This window comes from Oncorhynchus gorbuscha, linkage group LG01 (assembly GCF_021184085.1).
Source record: "Oncorhynchus gorbuscha isolate QuinsamMale2020 ecotype Even-year linkage group LG01, OgorEven_v1.0, whole genome shotgun sequence".
Lineage (NCBI taxonomy): Eukaryota > Metazoa > Chordata > Actinopteri > Salmoniformes > Salmonidae > Oncorhynchus > Oncorhynchus gorbuscha.
The window spans coordinates 69,767,755-69,788,209 of NC_060173.1; the positions used below are offsets into that span (position 1 = coordinate 69,767,755).

Sequence of the window (20,455 nt, forward strand, 5' to 3'; positions counted from 1 at the left end):
GAGATAAATCATATCAAGCCTGAGCTGTGCGATGTAGTAGGTAGTTGTAGTTTCCAACAGACCAATATTCTACATAGTTTAGCACAGAGAACGTGGTAATTAACTACACTAAACATAATCCATTGCGCGCCCGCTTAAACTTGTCCAGTCTGTGCGGGGCACACATCAAGACTGAGAGAAGAGAGAATGCCTAATCGAGAGGGATAGAAAACAGTTGCATTGCAAGTCTGAAAATACATGATCTAAGTGATTGATAATTGGTATTCAGCAGTCATAAAAGTATGCCTAATTTACTTTAAAGAACAAATGAAATAGTGATTTTGTCAGACAGCATAGACAACATTTCTATAGAGATGAGATGATGACTTGGAATGACATAATAAAGTCATCAATTAAAACAAATAATTTATTAAAGTAAAGTAAAAGTGAACAAATGATGGATAATAAGTGATAAGCAGTAACGGGCAGACACTAAAATCACAGGACTTTTATTAATTGTTTTATTCAGTGTTGTTACAACATTCAACCAACATAATGCATAGTGAATTTAATGTCTAAAAATATATATAGAAACAGAAAATCCATGATTATTTTTTAATAATCGAACCGAAACTGAACTGACATCAAAAAACACAAATCATTTAGCAATAGCATGGCATTGCATGAATTGTGACACGTTTCAGAAAACTAGGTGTATGTTGTGCATCACTACTTCAGAGGAGAGGCATTTTAACTTATTTTTTAAATCAAAATGCGTTTTTTATAGAACTGCCTTCTGGAACATGTAAACTTTCATGTGCCTTAATAACAAACTTGGATGACATCTGTAAATACAAATACAATTGTTAAATTATGAGCCTAGTTTGTTTCACCACGGAAAAAGTCAGGAACCTTCCCACTCGCCATGATTGGCTGAGATAGTAAATGGGTTGGACATTGGCGAGAAATTAGTTCGGATTGATCCGCCATGTAGCACCTGTCTATAACATGAGCTGATCAGACTCTGAAAATGAATCCGACAATGAGGAAATCCTTAATTTTGGTAAAAACATTTTCATTGAACCAGACATTGTAGTCTTTTGATGACCGGGTTAGGGAAGAAACGGCGTTGTTGTCACGGAAGAAGTTGACTGAGTGTGAACCAGAATGACTTGACACAACGGGTCAAGCAAGCTGTACAAACAAAACGGAAACGACACAGGATGTCTTATTTAATGAAAGGAGTCTGCCGTGAAGCGTTGCAGTCTGCCGTGAAGCGTTCATCCATGAATACGGGTAAGAGTCTAGCCCTTTGATGCGTACGATCACATATTTGTGATCATTGTTGAGTGGTCCCTGCAGCGTACGATCACAAACGTGATTGGAACAGTAGCAACAGAACGGATGATGCAACAAACGTGACTAAGGAACACTGTTTTGTACTGATGGTAGAAATAAGGATCTTCAAAACTTTATTCCTCAATTTCACATTTTATTGTAAAAGATAAATGCGAACTTCATCATCCAAACACATCTACACTCATTCCATAAACCAGTCTAAATAACAGGTAGCGCTGACAAAAAAACTAAACATAAGTTAGCGACCTAACAGCTAGACTAGTTTACAATGTACCACATCTCTACAGAGCACAAGGGAGAAATGTAATATTTGTTTGAGATGTGTGTCAGGTAGGCTAACATAATAAAATCTAATTGTATTTGTCACATGCTCCGAATAACATTAAAAAAAAATGTTTATTTACCTTTATTTAACTAGGCAAGTCAGATAAGAACAAATTCTTATTTACAATGACGGCCTACCAAAAGGCCTCCTGCAGGGGCCGGGGCTGGGATTAAAAATAAAAATAAATACAATAAAAATATAGGACAAAACACACATGACAAGAGAGACACCACAACACTACATAAAGAGAGACCTAAGACAACATAGCAAGGCAGCAACACATGAAAATACAACATGGTAGCAACACAACATAACAACAACATGGTAGCAACACAACATTATAGCAACACAAAACATGGTATAAACATTAATGGGCACAGACAAAAGCACGAACAAGGGCTAGGAGGTAGAGACAACAACATATCACACACAGCAACTGTCAGTAAGAGTGTCCATGATTGAGACTTTGAATGAAGAGAAATTGTCCAGTTTGAGTGCTTGTTGCAACTCGTTCCAGTCGCTCGCTGCAGCGAACTCAAAAGACGAGTGACCCAGGGATGTGTGTGCTTTGGGGACCTTTAACAGAATCTGACTGGCAGAACGGGTGTTATATGTGGAGGATGAGGGCTGCAGTAGATTCCTCAGATAAGGTGGAATGAGGCCTAAGAGGGTTTTATAAATAAGCATCAACCAGTGGGTATACACAGGGTATACACAGATGACCAGTTTACAGAAGAGTATAGAGTGCAGTGATGTGTCCTATAAGGAGCATTGGTGGTAAATCTGATGGCCGAATCGTAAAGAACATCTAGCCGCTCGGGAGCACCTTTACCTGTTGATCTATAAAGTATGTCTCCGTAATCTAGCATGGGTAGGATTTAACTTTCTAGATTTAACTTTAGCCTGCAGCTTTGATACAGTTGAAGTGGAAAGTTTACATACACCTTAGCCAAAAACATTTTAACTCAGTTTTCATATTTCCTGACATTTGATCGGAGTAAAAATGCCCTTTCTTAGGTCAGTTAAGATCACCACTGTATTTTAAGAATGTGAAATGTCAGAATAATAGTAGAGAGAATTATTTATTTCAGCTTGTATTTCTTGTGATGGTGGTGATACTTCCAAGATGGCGTAGCAGTCGAACGTCTTGTCGTGTCGTGTCCCTTGTATATATCGTTTTTTATATTTTTTAACATATTTTTCTTTGCATATCTTTTAAAACATTTTGTTAAACCTCAACTTCTAAGTACTCTCCTGCAACCCGCCTCACCCAATGTAGCTATTTTCTTCTAAAGTACTTATATCTACTTTGGATCCGGAACCCCTCAACTGAAGCTAGCCAGCTAACTACAAGCTAGCTACCAGCTATCAGGCAGCAAACCATTGCTAGCGGTCTTCAGCTAACCAGTCATCAGCTAACCTTTAGCTCGAAAAGCTCTCGCCAGTTCGAACAACGCGACTCTAACCAGAGCATAACGGACCTATTATTTTTTATCCCCGGATTCCCACTGCAAACGGAACATTTTCAGCTGGATTCTTCACAACTAGCTATCTAGCTAACCGCAACCCCGGATGATTACTCCTGGCTAGCGTTTCCACCCACTTAGCTTGAAGCTAGCCCGGCCAGAGCTCCTGTGCTACCACTGAAGCATACTCCTGGGCTACAATATCCAGATCCTCGACCGGTCTATCGAGGTCACCGCATGAAGAGGAATAAACAGACTCACCCCATCCCGACATCCTTGCTTGCTAATTCGGCCTGCTAACTGCTAGCTTGTTTAGCCCCGGTCCGCTAACTGCTACCTTGTTTAGCCCTGGCCTACTAACTGTTAGCTTGTTAGCACAGGCCTGCTAACGGTCTGAATCGCCGTGTCCCAAACACTCACTGGACCCATATTTACTTTATCTTTTCGATTTTTAATTTGTTTATACCTTCCGGTAACCTGCCTCACCCAATGAGATACGGAATCACCATTATTTTTAATTTTTAGAACACACTCAAGAACCTCCAGAAGCTAACCAGCTAACTAGCTACAAGCTATTTAGTCATTGTTAGCCACTGCTAACTGTTTCTTAACCTGGATAACACTCGCCAGTCCAGCTTCCCTGCCCCATCCACCGCTGCCCCCCTGGACACTGATCACTTGGCTACATAGCTGATGCATGCTAGACTGTCCATTAATCACGGTACTCCATTCTGCTTGTTTATGTGTTATCTGTCGGCCCCAGCTGCACTCAGGCTCTGTATGTAGTTAATCCGACCCTCCCTGCATAGCCTACGCCATTTTACCTGCTGTTGTTGTGCTAGCTGATTAGATGTTGTCGTCTCACCTACTGTTTTAGCTACTGTTTTAGCTAGCTCTCCCAATTCAACACCTGTGATTACTGTATGTCTCTCTCAAATGTCAATATGCCTTGTATACTGCTGTTCAGGTTAGTTATCATTGTTTTAGTTTACAATGGAGCCGCTAGTTCCACTCTTCATACCCCTGATACCTCCTTTGTCCCACCTCCCACACATGCGGTGACCTCACCCATTACAACCAGCATGTCCAGAGATACAACCTCTCTCATCATCACCCAGTGCCTGGGCTTACCTCCGCTGTACACGCACCCCACCATACCCCTGTCTGCACATTATGCCCTGAATATATTCTACCATGCCCAGAAATCTGCTCCTTTCATTTACTGTCCCCAACGCTCTAGGCGACCAGTTTTGATAGCCTTTAGCCGCACCCTCATACTACTCCTCCTCTGTTCCGCGGGTGATGTGGAGGTAAACCCAGGCCCTGCATGTCCCCAGGCACCCTAATTTGTTGACTTCTGTGAACGAAAAAGCCTTGGTTTCATGCATGTCAACATCAGAAGCCTCCTCCCTAAGTTTGTTTTACTCACTGCTTTAGCACACTCTGCTAACCCTGATGTCCTTTCCGTGTCTGAATCCTGGCTCAGGAAGGCCAACAAAAATTCTGAGATTTCCATACCCAACTATAACATCTTCCGTCAAGATAGAACTGCCAAAAGGGGAGGAGTTGCAGTCTACTGCAGAGATAGCCTGCAAAGTAATGTCATACTTTCCAGGTCCATATCCAAACAGTTCGAACTACTAATCTTGAAAATGACTCTCTCCAGAAATAAGTCTCTCACTGTTGCCGCCTGCTACCGACCCCCCTCAGCACCCAGCTGTGCCCTGGACACCATTTGTGAATTGATTGCCCCCCATCTAGCTTCAGAGTTTGTTCTGTTAGGTGACCTAAACTGGGATATGCTTAACACCCCGGCAGTCCTACAATCTAAACTAGATGCCCTCAATCTCACACAAATCATCAAGGAACCCACCAGGTACAACCCTAAATCTGTAAACAAGGGCACCCTCATAGACGTCCTCCTGACCAACTGGCCCTCCAAATACACCTCCGCTGTCTTCAACCAGGATCTCAGCGATCACTGCCTCATTGCCTGTATCCGCTACGGAGCCGCAGTCAAACGACCACCTCTCATCACTGTCAAACGCTCCCTAAAATACTTCTGTGAGCAGGCCTTTCTAATCGACCTGGCCCGGGTATCCTGGAAGGGCATTGACCTCATCCCGTCAGTTGAGGATGACTGGTCATTCTTTAAAAGTAACTTCCTCACCATTTTAGATAAGCATGCTCCGTTCAAAAAATGCAGAACTAAGAACAGATATAGCCCTTGGTTCACTCCAGACCTGACTGCCCTCGACCAGCACAAAAACATCCTGTGGTGGACTGCAATAGCTTCGAACAGTCCCCGCGATATGCAACTGTTCAGGGAAGTCAGGAACCAATGCACGCAGTCAGTCAGGAAAGCTAAGGCCAACTTCTTCAGGCAGAAGTTTGCATCCTGTAGCTCCAACTCCAAAAAGTTCTGGGACACTGTGAAGTCCATGGAGAACAAGAGCACCTCCTCCCAGCTGCCCACTGCACTGAGGCTAGGTAACACGGTCGCCATCGATAAATCCATGATTATCGAAAACTTCAACAAGCATTTCTCAACGGCTGGCCATGCCTTCCGCCTGGCTACTCCAACCTCGGCCAACAGCTCCGCCCCCCCCGCAGCTACTCGCCCAAGGCTCTCCGGGTTCTCCTTTAGCCAAATCCAGATAGCAGATGTTCTGAAAGAGCTGCAAAACCTGGACCCGTACAAATAAGCTGGGCTTGACAATCTGGACCCTTTATTTCTGAAACTATCCGCCGGCATTGTCGCAACCCCTATTACCAGCCTGTTCAACCTCTCTTTCATATCGTCTGAGATCCCCAAGGACTGGAAAGCTGCCGCAGTCATCCCCCTCTTCAAAGGGGGAGACACCATGGACCCAAACTGTTACAGACCTATATCCATCCTGCCCTGCCTATCTAAGGTCTTCGAAAGCCAAGTCAACAAACAGGTCACTGACCATCTCGAATCCCACCGTACCTTCTCCGCTGTGCAATCTGGTTTCCGAGCCGGTCACGGGTGCACCTCAGCCACACTCAAGGTACTAAACGATACCATAACCGCCATCGATAAAAGACAGTACTGTGCAGCCGTCTTCATCGACCTTGCAAAGGCTTTCGACTCGGTCAATCACCATATTCTTATCGGCAGACTCAGTAGCCTCGGTTTTTCGGATGACTGCCTTGCCTGGTTCACCAATTACTTTGCAGACAGAGTTCAGTGTGTCAAATCGGAGGGCATGCTGTCCGGTCCTCTGGAAGTCTCTATGGGGGTGCCACAGGGTTCCAGCCTCGGGCCGACTCTTTTTTTCTATATATATCAATGATGTTGCTCTTGCTGCGGGCGATCCCTTGATCCACCTCTACGCAGACGACACCATTCTATATACTTCCGGCCCGTCCTTGGACACTGTGCTATCTAACCTCCAAACGAGCTTCAATGCCATACAACACTCCTTCCGTGGCCTCCAACGACTCTTAAACGCTAGTAAAACAAAATGCATGCTTTTCAACCGTTCGCTGCCTGCATCCACACGTCCGACTAGCATCACCACCCTGGATGGTTCCGACCTAGAATATGTGAACATCTATAAGTACCTAGTTGTCTGGCTAGACTGTAAACTCTCCTTCCAGACTCATATCAAACATCTCCAATCTAAAATTAAATCTAGAGTCGGCTTTCTATTTCGCAACAAAGCCTCCTTCACTCACGCCGCCAAACTTACCCTAGTAAAACTGACTATCCTACCGATCCTCGACTTCGGCGATGTCATCTACAAAATTGCTTCCAACACTCTACTCAGCAAACTGGATGCAGTTTATCACAGTGCCATCCGTTTGGTCACTAAAGCACCTTATACCACCCACCACTGCGACTTGTACGCTCTAGTCGGCTGGCCGTCGCTACATATTCGTCGCCAGACCCACTGGCTCCAGGTCATCTACAAGTCCATGCTAGGTAAAGCTCTTCCTTATCTCAGTTCACTGGTCACGATGGCAACACCCATCCGTAGCACACGCTCCAGCAGGTGTATCTCACTGATCATCCCTAAAGCCAACGCCTCATTTGGCCGCCTTTCGTTCCAGTTCTCTGCTGCCTGTGACTGGAACGAATTGCAAACATCGCTGAAGTTGGAGACTTTTATCTCCCTCACCAACTTCAAACATCTGCTATCTGAGCAGCTAACCGATCGCTGCAGCTGTACATAGTCTCTCGGCAAATAGCCCACCCATTTTTACCTACCTCTTCCCCATACTGTTTTTATTTATTTACTTTTCTGCTCTTTTGCACACCAATATCTCTTCCTGTATATGACCATCTGATCATTTATCACTCCAGTGTTAATCTGCAAAATTGTAATTATTCGCCTACCTCATGCCTTTTGCACACAATGTATATAGACTCCCCTTTTTTTCTTCCTATTGTGTTATTGACTTGTTAATTGTTTACTCGATGTGTAACTCTGTATTGTCTGCTCACACTGCTATGCTTTATCTTGGCAAGGTCGCAGTTGCAAATGAGAACTTGTTCTCAACTAGCCTACCTGGTTAAATAAAGGTGAAAAAAACAAAAAAACAAATTACATTCCCAGTGGGACAGAAGTTTACATACACTCTATTAGTATTTGGTAGCATTGCCTTTAAATTGTTTAACTTGGGTCAAACATTTTGGGTAGCCTTCCACAAGCTTCCCACAATAAGTTGGGTGAATTTTGGCCCATTCCTCCGGACAGAGATGGTGTAACTGAGTCAGGTTTGTAGGCCCTTCTTGCTCGCACACACTTTTTCAGTTCTGCCCACACATTTTCTATAGGATTGAAGTCAGGGCTTTGTGATGGCAACTCCAATACCTTGACTTTGTTATCCTTAAGCCATTTTGACACAACTTTGGAAGTATGCTTGGGGTCATTGTCCATATGGAAGACCCATTTGCGACCAAACTTTAACTTCCTGACTGAGGTCTTGAGATGTTGCTTCAATATATCCACATAATTATATTTCCTCATGATGCCATCTATTTTGTGAAGTGCACCAGTCCCTCCTGCAGTAAAGCATCCCACAACATGATGCTGCCACCCCTGTGCTTCATGGTTGGGATGGTGTTCTTCAGCTTGCAATCCTCCCCCTTTTTCCTCCAAACATAACAGTATTCTTTATGACCAAACAGTTCTAGTTTTGTTGCATCAGAGCAGAGGACATTTCTCCAAAAAATACAATCTTTGTTCCGGTACCACTTGCCATGCGGTAGCAGAGAGAACAGTCTATGACTAGGGTGTTTGGAGCCTTTGACAATTTGTAGGGCCTTCCTCTGACACTGGCAGGAAGCTTGGACACCAAGGAACTTGAAGCTCTCAACATGCTCCACTACAGCCCCGTCGATGAGAATGGCGATGTGCTCGGTCCACCTTTTCCTGTAGTTCACAATCATCTCCTTGGTCTTGATTCCTTGTGTCCAGGTGGGAAAGGGCAGTGTGGAGTGCAAAAGAGATTGCATCATCTGTGGATCTGTTGGGGCGGTATGCAAAATGGAGTGGGTTCCTGTATTATCCTGTTTGACTTGGCGAGAACTCCCTAATCCCAGAATGCCATTCACTATAAGGCGCAAATAAACAAAGTAAAAAAATGTCTGAACTCATTGCCTGAAAAATATTAAATTAGTTTAGCCACTTTTCAGCATATTACAAATTGTTGATGCACTTCACTGTTTCCTCTACGTTCATTTAATTATGGCAGAAATAAAATTAAAATAAAAAATATCCTATTTCTACCAAACATAGTTTCAATAAAGTTCTGTAAAACACATTCACTTTTCTTGGGAAATAGATCATCTGTCTGGGTTCAACATAGTTCTGAAGGTTATATCTGTCAGTCTGCAATTTAAGAAACACAGCGCACCAGTGACCAGCGCTCGATACAGACACTGCAGCACAAAACACAATTCACTTGAATCACTTCAGAATGCACCTGTGTGAGAAACTGCAAGAAAGGTACGTTAGCTTGTTTGTTTGACTAACATTAGCTAGTTAACTACATAAGCTGGCGATAACCTATAAACTCTGCTAATATGATTTAGATCTATAATATTGCTGCCACAATTTTGACGGCAATTAGCTATGTAATATCCACAAGTATTTTGATGACAAAACTAAAGTTACTAGTCTAGCAAGTTAGCTTGTTTGTTTGGAACTGTATCAAGTGTAAGCAAGACAGCTGCATTTATCTGTCTTAGATTGGATGTTTTTTTTTCACGGAATGGTTTCTTTTAATATTTCCAGCAGCGAAAGAGAAAGGGAGATCAGGGACAAAATGGTCAGGTTAGCTTAGCTTAACTTAACTTAGCTAGCTAACGTCAAATCAGCATGAATTAAATGAAACTTTCTTTAGTTAGCTCTTTAAAAGTTGAAGCTATCATTTTTTATAACAAGTGTATGGCTTACTTTACAAGACAGAGAAGAGGCAGAATCTCGGGAGTGAGGAAGGGATGCATGAGGGACAGAGTGGAGAAGAGGAGAGAGCCAGGAGGGGAGATGGAAGGAGAGCAGAGTGGAGAAGAGGAGAGGAGAAGAGCCAGGAGGGGAGTTGGAAGGAGAGAGGAGAGCAGAGTGGAACAGAGGAAAGGAGAGAGCTAGGAGGGGAGATGGAAGATGAAAATCAGTTAAACACCTAACTGAAGAACTCAATTCAACATTGCTTAATAATGCAGTCACCCCCTTAAAAACAAAAAAACAAACATTTGTCATAACAAACTAGCTCGCGGGTATAAAGCTCAGTTGTCCTGAGTCTGCACAACACTGCCAAGGCCTAGGATCAAGGTAGACACTCAAGTTTTTTAATACGATATCTCTTGACACATTGATTAAAAATAGTCATGGCATCTAAACCTTCAAGCTGCATACTGGACCCTATTCCAACTAAACTACTGAAAGAGCTGCTTCCTGTGCTTGGCCGTCCTATGTTGAACATAATAAACGGCTCCCTATCCACTGGATGTGCACCAAACTCACTAAAAGTGGTAGTAATAAAGCCTCTCTCGAAAAAAAAAAACCTGGACCCAGAATATATTTTAAAAAACTATCGGCCTATATTGAATCTACCATTCCTCTCAAACATTTTAGACAAAGCTGTTGCGCAGCAACTCACTGCCTTCCTGAAGACAAACCATGTAGTCTGGTTTTAGACCCGATCATTACACTGAGACTGCACTTGTGAAGGTGGTAAATAACCTATTAATGGCGTCAGACCGAGGCTCTGCATCTGTTCTCGTGCTCCTAGACCTTAGTGCTGCTTTTGATATCATCGATTACCACATTCTTTTGTAGAGACTGGAAACCCAAATTGGTCTACATGGAAAAGTTCTGGCTTGGTTTAGATCTTATCTGTTGGAAAGATATCAGTTTGTCTCTGTAGATGGTTTGTCCTCTGACAAATCAACTGTACATTTCGGTGTTCCTCAAGGCTCTGTTTTAGGACCACTATTGTTTTCGCTATATATTTTACCTCTTGGTGATTTAATTCAGAAACATAATGTTAACTTTCACTGCTATGGGGACGACACACAGCTGTACATTTCGATGAAACATGGTGAAGCCCCAAAATTTCCCTCCCTGGAAGCCTGTGTTTCAGACATAAGGAAGTGGATGGCGGTAAATGTTCTACATTAAAACTCACACAAAATAGAGATGCTTGTTCTAGGCGCCAAGAAAAAAAGAGATATTCTTTTCAATCAGAAAATTCATCTTGATGGTTGTACAGTCGTCTCAAATAAAACTGTGCAGGACCTCGGTGTTACTCTGGATCCTGATATCTCTTTTGACAGGACAGCTTTTTTCCATCTACGTAACATTGCAAAAGAAAAATGTATCCATGCTTTTGTCACTTCTAGGTTAGACTACTGCAATGCTCTACTTTCAAGATACCTGGATAAATCATTAAATACATTTCAGTTAGTGCGAAACACCGCTGCGAGAATCTTGACTAGAAGCAAAAAATGTTGGATATTACTTCAGTCCTAGCCTGGCTTAATGCTAAAGCGAGGGCTGATTCCAAGGTTTTACTGCTAATCTACAAAGCATTACATGCCCTTGCCCCTACCTATCTTTCCAATTTGGTCCTGCCGTACATACCGACACGTACGCACAAGACGCAGGTCTCCTTACTGTCCGTAGAATGTCTAAGCAAGCTTTCTCCTATATAACTCTATTTTAATGGAACGGTCTGACTATCCATGTGAGAGACGCAGAACCGTCTCGACCTTTAAGTCTTTATTGAAGACTAAACTCTTCAGTAGGTAAAATGATTGAGTGTAGTCTGGCCCAGGTGTGTGAAGGTGAACAGAAAGGCACTGGAGCAATGACCAACCCTTGCTGTCTCTGCTTAGCCGGTTCCCCTCTCTCCACTGGGATTCTCTGCCTCAAACCCTATTACAGGGGCTGAGTCACTGGCTTACTGGGGCTCTTCCATGCCGTCCCTAGGAGGGGTGCGTCACTTGAGTGGGTTGAGTCACTGACGTGATCTTCCTGTCCGGGTTGGCGTCCCCTAGGGTTTGTGTCGAGGGGGAGATCTTTGTGGGCTATATTTGGCCTTGTCTCAGGACAGTAAGTGAGTGGTTGAACATATCCCTCTAGTGGTGTGGGGGTTGTGCCTTAAACAGTACCCAGGGACAGAGAACCACATGGAAAGTGTGAGGGCTCATGCAATGCTGACAGAACTGCTGGATCTTGCTGAATTGCTGGGTTGTGACTATTTCACAAAGCTCAAAGTGAATGTGGGATCCACAATTCTGTGTTTTTGTTCATATTTTCTTTACTTGTTATTTAAATGACACCCATCTTATTTCACATTATTCTCATTTACTTGAAGACTGGCAATAACACAAACTACAGGTCACACATGATAGTGGACGAAATGTTCAAGATTCTGGCTCAAGATGTGGAGGAGCCGATCCTCCGTGCCATCCAGACATCTGTAGCCATTGGTCTGGAGGCTGATGAAACTACATATGTGGCAACTAATACGCAGCTGGATTTACATGTCAGGTATTTTTCAATAAGAATTACGAAATAATTTGTTACAGTAATAATGTTTTCCACATACATGGACCAAGAGGGACACCTTTACAACTAGTTCCTGGACCTGGTGTTAGTCCCTGATGGCCAAGCAGACACCATCCATGAGTAATAATGTTTTCCACATACATGGACCAAGAGGGACACCTTTACAACTAGTTCCTGGACCTGGTGTTAGTCCCTGATGGCCAAGCAGACACCATCCATGAGTAATAATGTTTTTCTGTTTTAGTTTTATTTACAGCATGTCTTGTGATACAAATTATTTCCCTAATTTTCAAACAGGACAACATATTGGTGTGGCAACACATTCCCGTGGTTGGTGTCTGTGGCTAGTGCTGCCCACCGCCTTGCTCTGGCCTGTAAAGATGCATCAGCTGAGGTCCCCTATATGGACACTATCAAGGAGCACCTGCAGCAGCTCCATAGTTACTTTGCCAAAAGCATTAACAAGACAGAAGTCTTGAAAGCTGCTTCAGCGACCTTGGGCCTTCAGTACTTAAAAGTGAAGGTGAGATTTCTTCACTTGGCCGCTCTGGTCTCATATCGTTTACCTACTGCATCTACGCTCAAAAGAAATGTATTTTGCAGGAAGTGAAGGACGTTTGCTGGCTGTCCCAGCACCTGGCCGTGGTTAATCTTCAGCGAAACCTCAGTGCAGTGTTGGCTGCATTGGCTGAGGAGGTGGAGGTGAACCGGTACCCAAATGCTAAGGGCCTCTAAGCGTTCTGTGCCACGTACAGGTATTATAGATTACAGTGGACTCCAAACTAAATCATGTGCTATGTTGCTATTACTGCTTTCAGTGTCTCAAAACTATATTTGATTGGTCTACAATGTGGCTTTTAAAACCTGTTTTGTATTGTCAATTGATGTATCATCATGGAGTGACAAACGTGTCTAAGTCTACAGATCTGTGGCAGCCTTTTACCTGGAGGCAGACCTCCCCTGACATGGCTTTTCAAAGTATTCCAAAAGGAGGATGTACACTTCCTGGCCATAAGAGAGCATGTTCAAACATGTGCAAATGTCTCGGTTTCACAGAGGAACAGCACACTTCATTAGAATAACTTCAAGCAAAACAGCCCGTGTTGTCGGTCCCTGTGACAATGGCATCACTCCTCGACATAAAAAAATTCACCAGGACCTCGATGACCCAATGGGTCTGGGCGCATTCAACATTAAGGAGGAGGAGGAGAGGAAGACCAAGACCAGGGAGCAGTTCTGGACTCTGTTCAGAGAGGGAGGAGGGAGGAGGAGGAGGAGGAGGAGGAGGAGGAGGAGGAGGAGGAGGAGGAGGAGGAGGAGGAGGAGGAGGAGGAGGAGGAGAAGAGGGAGAGGAGGAGGAGAGGAAGAGGAAGAAGAGGAGGAGATGGAGGAGGAGGAGAGGGAGAGGAAAAGGGAGAGGAGGAGGAGAAGAGGGAGAGGAGGAGAGGGAGAGGAGAAGAAGAGGGAGAGGAGGAGAGGGAGGGGCCAGGTGGAGAAGACCAAGACCAGGGAGGAGTTCTGGGCTCGGTTTAGAGAGGGAGGAGGAGAAGGAGGAGATGGAGGAGCGGGAGGAGGAGGAGGATGAGGAGGAGGAAAAGGAGGAGAAGGAGAGGGAGAGGAGGAGAGGGAGAAGCCAGGTGGAGAAGACCAATACCAGGGAGCAGTTCTGGGCTCGGTTTAGAGAGGGAGGAGGAGGAGGAGGAAGAGGAGGAGGAGGAGATGGAGGAGGAGGAGAGGGAGAGGCCAGGTAGAGAAGACCAAGACCAGGGAGCAGTTCTGGGCTCGGTTTAGAGAGGGAGGAGGAGGAGGAGGAGGAGAGGGAGAGGGAGGAGGAGAAGACCAAGACCAGGGAGCAGTTCTGGGCTCGGTTTAGAGAGGGAGGAGGAGGAGGAAGAGGAGGAGGAGATGGAGGAGGAGGAGAGGGAGAGGCCAGGTAGAGAAGACCAAGACCAGGGAGCAGTTCTGGGCTCAGCTTAGAGAGAGGGCGGAGGAGGAGGAGGAGTAGGAGGAGATGGAGGAGGAGAGGGAGAGGCCAGGTGGAGAAGATCAAGACCAGGGAGCAGTTCTGGGCTCGGTTTAGAGAGGGAGGTAGAGGAGGAGGAGATGGAGGTGGAGGAGGTAGAGGAGGAGGAGGAGGAGGGAGAGGAGGAGGAGGAGGGAGAGGAGGAGGAGAGGGAGAGGAGGAGGAGAGGCCAGGTGGAGAAGACCAAGACCAGGGAGCAGTTCTGGTCTTGGTTTAGAGAATGAGGAGGAGGAGGAGGAGATGGAGGAGGAGGAGGAGATGGAGGAGGAGGAGAGGCCAAGTGGAAAGGACCAAGACCAGGGAGCAGTTCTGGGCTCGGTTCAGAGAGGAAGGAGGAGGAGGAGGAGGAAATGGAGGAAGAGGAGAGGGAGAGGAGGAGGATGAGGAGGAGAAGAGGGAGAGGAGGAGGAGAGGCCAGATGGAGAAGACCAAGACCAGGGAGCAGTTCTGGGCTCGGTTCAGAGAGGGAGGAGGAGGAGGAGGAGGAGGAGGAGGAGGAGGAGGAGGAGGAGGAGGAGGAGGAGGAGGAGGAGGAGGAGGAGGAGGAGGAAAAGAGGGAGAGGAGGAGAGGGAGAGGCCAGGTGGAGAAGACCAGGGAGCAGGGAGCAGTTCTGGGCTCGGTTCAGAGAGGGAGGAGGAGGAGGAGGAGGAGGAGCAGGAGGAGGAGGAAAAGAGGGAGAGGAGGAGAGGGAGAGGCCAGGTGGAGAAGACCAGGGAGCAGTTCTGGGCTCAGTTCAGAGAGGGAGGAGGAGGCGGAGGAGGAGGAGAGGCCAGGTGGAAAACCTGACCCTCCTCTCAACTAGTTCTTGCAAGTGCCAGAGGCTGCTGTGCTGCAAGAGCTCTTACAAGCAACATGTGCTAGTTGGAGCATTCAAAGTACGGCATGTGTAACAATATTTTGAAGAAAACATTTTAAGCCAGTGTTGCTCAACCCTTTTTCCTGTTGAACTACCACTCTGTGGGCTCTTCTTAATGTTGTACATCTTTTTGTTACCAGTGTCCTCCGTTCATTTTGAGAGGGACTTCTCTGCAATGAAACGAGTAAGAACACTTAAATGTGAAAGTAGATCCTATTTGTCGCTCTCCCTTGTCTTATTATTCTCTGTTATTTTAGGTCAAAACAGACTTGAGGAACAGACTGTAGGGAGAGTAAGAACATTTAAATGTGAAAGTAGATCCTCTTTGTCCAACAAGTCTTTGAGCAAGAAGTCTGACACCAACAGGTTCCTGAACAGCTTCCCCAAGTCATAGACTGTTCTCTACTGGAGCAAGAAGTCTGACACCAACAGGTTCCTGAACAGCTTCCCCAAGTCATAGACTGTTCTCTACTGGAGCAAGAAGTCTGACACCAACAGGTTCCTGAACAGCTTCCCCAAGTCATAGACTGTTCTTTACTGGAGCAACAAGTCTGACACCAACAGGTTCCTGAACAGCTTCCCCAAGCCATAGACTGTTCTCTACTGGAGCAACAAGTCTGACACCAACAGGTTCCTGAACAGCTTCACCAAGCCATAGACTGTTCTCTACTGGAGCAACAAGTCTCACATCAACAGGTTCCTGAACAGCTTCCCCAAGCCATTGACTGTTCTCTACTGGAGCAAGAAGTCTGACACCAACAGGTTCCTGAACAGCTTCCCCAAGCCATAGACTGTTCTCTACTGGAGCAACAAGTCTGACACCAACAGGTTCCTGAACAGCTTCCCCAAGCCATAGACTGTTCTCTACTGGAGCAACAAGTATGACACCAACAGGTTCTTGAACAGCTTCCCAAAGCCATATGACTACTAAATAGCTAACAAAATGGCTACACTGCATTGACTATCTGCAGTGACCTTTTTATTTTGGCACTCACACACACTCTCACTGACACACACTCTCACTGACACACACACACACACACACACACACACACACACACACACACACACACACACACACACACACACACTCTCACTGACACACACTCTCACTGACACACACACACACACACACACACACACACACACACACACACACACACACACACACACACACACACACACACACACACACACACACACACACACACACACACACACACACACACACACACACACACACACACACATTCATTTGCTCACACACAGGTAACACACACATTCATACTGACTCTACACACACACACTCATATACATACAATCATCATATACACTGCTACTACTCTGTTTATCATTTATCCTGATGCCTATTCAGCTTGTCCCTTTACATATCTCCCCCTACCACTCCACTATCCCTGCAAATGGAATTGGCACTGACCCTGGAACAGGCCCTGTTTATAGCTTGTTCTTCTTATTTATATTTCTCGTGTATTTTTCTTCTACTTCATTTTACTTTGTTTCATAGTATAATATGTGTACTACTGATATTGACGAACCCATTGTTGGGAAAGAGCTTGCAGAAAGGCATTTCACTGTACTTGTGCACGTGACAATAACACTTGAACGTGTGGGCATACTGTTTTCATAAGCACATCGATATGATATTTCCAACATCAAATGGTTCGGCTACACCTGCAGGGATATTAGTAGGTTTTCACCCGGGAAAGATCGAACAGAGAACATAAAGAGAGACGAGACAAAACTAGCCAGAAGACTGGGCATTCAACCTGTCTTTACATGATGTGCTGAAACTTTGAAAGTCAGTTGCAACTACTTTCATAGAAATGTGTTGTAGAACGAGTTTCTTATGAAGCACATTCCAGACACGGGCTCTTGCTACCTTGCCATAACTGATTTGACAGAGAAATATCAGCTAGATAGACTAGCCAGCTGCAGCTATCCCAAGTTATGCTAGCTAGCTGCTGTCAGCTTGGCTAAACACATGGTCAGTGCAGGCTTTGGCCTCCACATAGAACTGTATTAGCAAACAATCGTAAAATGGTGAGTCAGTCAGGAAGGGAGAAGTCCTCGACTTCAACATTTCTCGATAGAAAAGCTAACTTAGCTTACCTCCCTCGTTTTAATTGAACTGCCCTTGTTTGTTGTGACTGAATGGGAAAGACACAGCCAAGAAACATCCACATCAAACCACACCCCCAAGACAACTCTCGTTTGGCTTCCGTCATGGCCGCTAAGCATTTCTTAATTACAAAGTGTCAAAACAAGGCCAAATCAGGAAGTTCAGTTGCTCTTTAACGTTTTGCAATAGGACACTTCTTACCTTTGTGAATGTGCATCCTCTTTGCTTCGTGGCTCATGTCGTGGGCCAGGTCTCCTTCTTTAGGCCCAGGCAGAATGCTGGGGGAGAGGCCCAGCAGAGCTTGGTTCATTTGGTTCATAGAAAGACCATTCTGATGTATGGCTGGAGAGGAGAGAGAGAGTCGTACAGGTGAGCTAGAAGATGTCTTTGTCTGTTCGAGTTCACAAGTCTATGCCCTGTCTTGGGAAATGAACAGCTAGCGAACACATTTTGAATTTTGAACATGTGGACAACTCAAAATAACTGTACTTCAATCCTGGTCCTAGGGACCCATAGTGTGCAGGGTTTTATTCCAGCCCAGCATTAATATACCTGATAGAACTGACCAAATGAATCATCTAGAACTTGAGTAGTTGATTTAGGTGTGTAACCACTGGGCTGGAACAAAAACCTACACACCCAGGAACGAAGAGTTCTACAAAACTCCAACTCTAAAATCTATCGGTTCAGTACAACAACAACAAGAGTGGGTTAGCAGAGTGGGTTTGTTTACTTGCGGAACTGAACACGCAGTTAGCCAGTCTGACTCGTTGCATGGGGAGGGAATAGGGGGACGTACGTATCCTGTCTGAGGAGCTCTCTGTGCGGGCCGGTGAGCTGGAGACACTGCTGCTGCGGTGGGACGATGGGTGGCTGCCGGGCCTCCTGCCGTCCTCTAAGGAAGGGGCGGGGGAGGGACTGTCTGGGACACGCTCCTGTCAGCGACAGAGGGACATCAGTGACAAATGAGGTCCATGAAAGTAGATGCTGTGTAATCAACTGGGCCATTTCCATAGTGCTTCCCTCTCCTTCACCGCAGTCAAAAGTTCATAATAAGTTACTTTAAATGCCTAGAGCTGTGTGTTTGTTATACACAGTTTGTGTGTATTCTGCCACTTTACCTTGATGACTAAGGTGACCATTCTGCAGGGCAGGCTCTGTTGCTGTGCCACATCTTCCATGTTGGAATATAACAGTGTTTTCCAATCCTGGTCCTGGGGACCCATAGGGGTGCACATATATATTTTTGCCCTAGCACTAACACAGTTATGGTTCCCAAGGATCAGGATTGGGGAAACACTGTCATATAATGTCTTACTTTATAGTTTAGTTGTATTATTATTACAGCTTACTTTGATGACTGAGGTGACCATTCTGCAGGGCAGGCTCTGCTGCTGTGCGGCGGCGGCCATGTTGGCGATGGTGCTGAGGTGGTTCATCTGGCTCATTGCCATGGAAACAGAAGCAGGGGGCAAGCTAACGGGGATCAGGGGGTGGGGCATCATCATGAAGGGCAGTTCCAAACCTACAACAGGGGAGAAAGGTGATAGGTTAATGGAAACCCTGATTGGTTGGTTCATTTCGATTGGAGGATGCTGATTGGTAAATATGGGTCATTTGACAGAGGTAACTAATAAGAAAAACCTGTCTTGGTAATGGTTATGTGGTATCATTTACTATATCTCTGAGAGAAGCATACCTGCTATTTTTAGACTGTTAATATTTTCATTTGACCATAAGAAAAAGTAACGAAGTAACTTTAAACCGTTTGAATTGAATTAAGATTTACTGAGCTGGGTGGCCATGCTGGCATAACCTGATACTGATACTGACATGCCTTCTCATGCCATTGGATGCAAAAATAACTACATCAAATAATTATCATCAAACAACATCACACTAATTTACTGTATTAATATCAGCATAATGTATTAAACCTGGTCCTTCCTTCCAGAATATTTGTAAAACCTTATCTCAAGCACTTCACGGGGTATCATTTCATATTAACATAAGAGACGTACATGTTTAACACATGTTAATAATAGATACCATTACAATATCTGTAATGAAAATGGCAATGATGATAACTATGTAATACACAATCATTCAAAGCCACGCTAAATGTATTGGGTAGAGTGTTATGAAATGTAATGTCATGTAATGTTTTAAACGGTATATAACCGTCTTAATGATGCAGGATCCCAGGAAGAGTAGCTGCTGCCTTGGGGATCCTTAATAAAATACAAAATACAAAACCAAAGGTTTTTACACCAGAAACACGTGAATGATTCTGTGTTGAATAAAAGGTCCACGTTATGGAAATAACGCTTGCTACTTACACGTAAGGAATTATCTCAGTCTGTGTCCCAAATGGCATCCCATTCCCTTTATCGTGTGCTACTCTCGGACCCCTGGTCAAAAGTAGTGCACCATGTAGTGAATAGGGTGCCATTTGGGAAACACGTCACTGTGAAAAACGGCTCCACGCTGAACAAGCTACACCACAGTTCAAGCAAGTCTGATTTTGAACTCTTACAACAACAGGGAATGTTCCTATCTCGCCTCCGTTCTGAAATCTGTATTACATTACCTCATCACAAGATCAGATATCTTACAACAACAGGGAATGTTCATATCTCACCTCCGTTCTGAAATCTGTATTACATTACCTCATCACAAGATCAGATATCTTACAACAACAGGGAATGTTCATTCTGCCTCCGTTCTGAAATCTGTATTACATTACCTCATCACAAGATCAGATATCTTACAACAACAGGGAATGTTCATATCTCATCTCCGTTCTGAAATCTGTATTACATTACCTCATCACAAGATCAGATATCTTACAACAACAGGGAATGTTCATTCTGCCTCCGTTCTGAAATCTGTATTACATTACGTCATCACAAGATCAGATATCTTACAACGACAACAACAAATTGTTCCATTTCGGGTCGGCAATAGTACTCTAATTGGTCAAAGTCAAGACATTAGTCAGACAGAAATGTAAGGAACCACTGGGAACAGCGTAGGCTGGCGCTCCACTGTGCCTTTAGACGATACAGTATAATGAACAACTTTCAAAGGACATGAACACACACAGAAGGTCAGAGCTAGGCGTCTGTCCCCGAAACCACAGCTCTCAGCACCCCCCACCTCCTGTTTGGAGTGCTTTGAACCTGGTGGGCTCAAAAGTGACTGGGAACATTTTTGTCGTCTTCCATCGCCACTCAGATGTTTTCCACTGAAGTGCTTAAAA

General features: G+C 44.7%; 1 protein-coding gene across 2 annotated transcripts in view; it reads right to left on the minus strand.

Moving 5' to 3' along the window:
* Positions 1 to 20,455, minus strand: part of dachd (dachshund d) — a 281,750-nt gene that overhangs the window by 69,191 nt on the left and 192,104 nt on the right. The window contains exons 4-6 of one of the 2 annotated variants that reach the window (XM_046359169.1): positions 18,546 to 18,718; positions 17,993 to 18,128; positions 17,395 to 17,535 (exon numbers count right to left, since the gene is read on the minus strand). In XM_046359169.1, the coding sequence (XP_046215125.1) occupies positions 17,395 to 17,535; positions 17,993 to 18,128; positions 18,546 to 18,718 (450 nt within the window). Of the gene's footprint in view, positions 1 to 17,394; positions 17,536 to 17,926; positions 18,129 to 18,545; positions 18,719 to 20,455 lie in introns of both variants that reach the window. The other variant, XM_046359160.1, reaches the window with a different exon arrangement.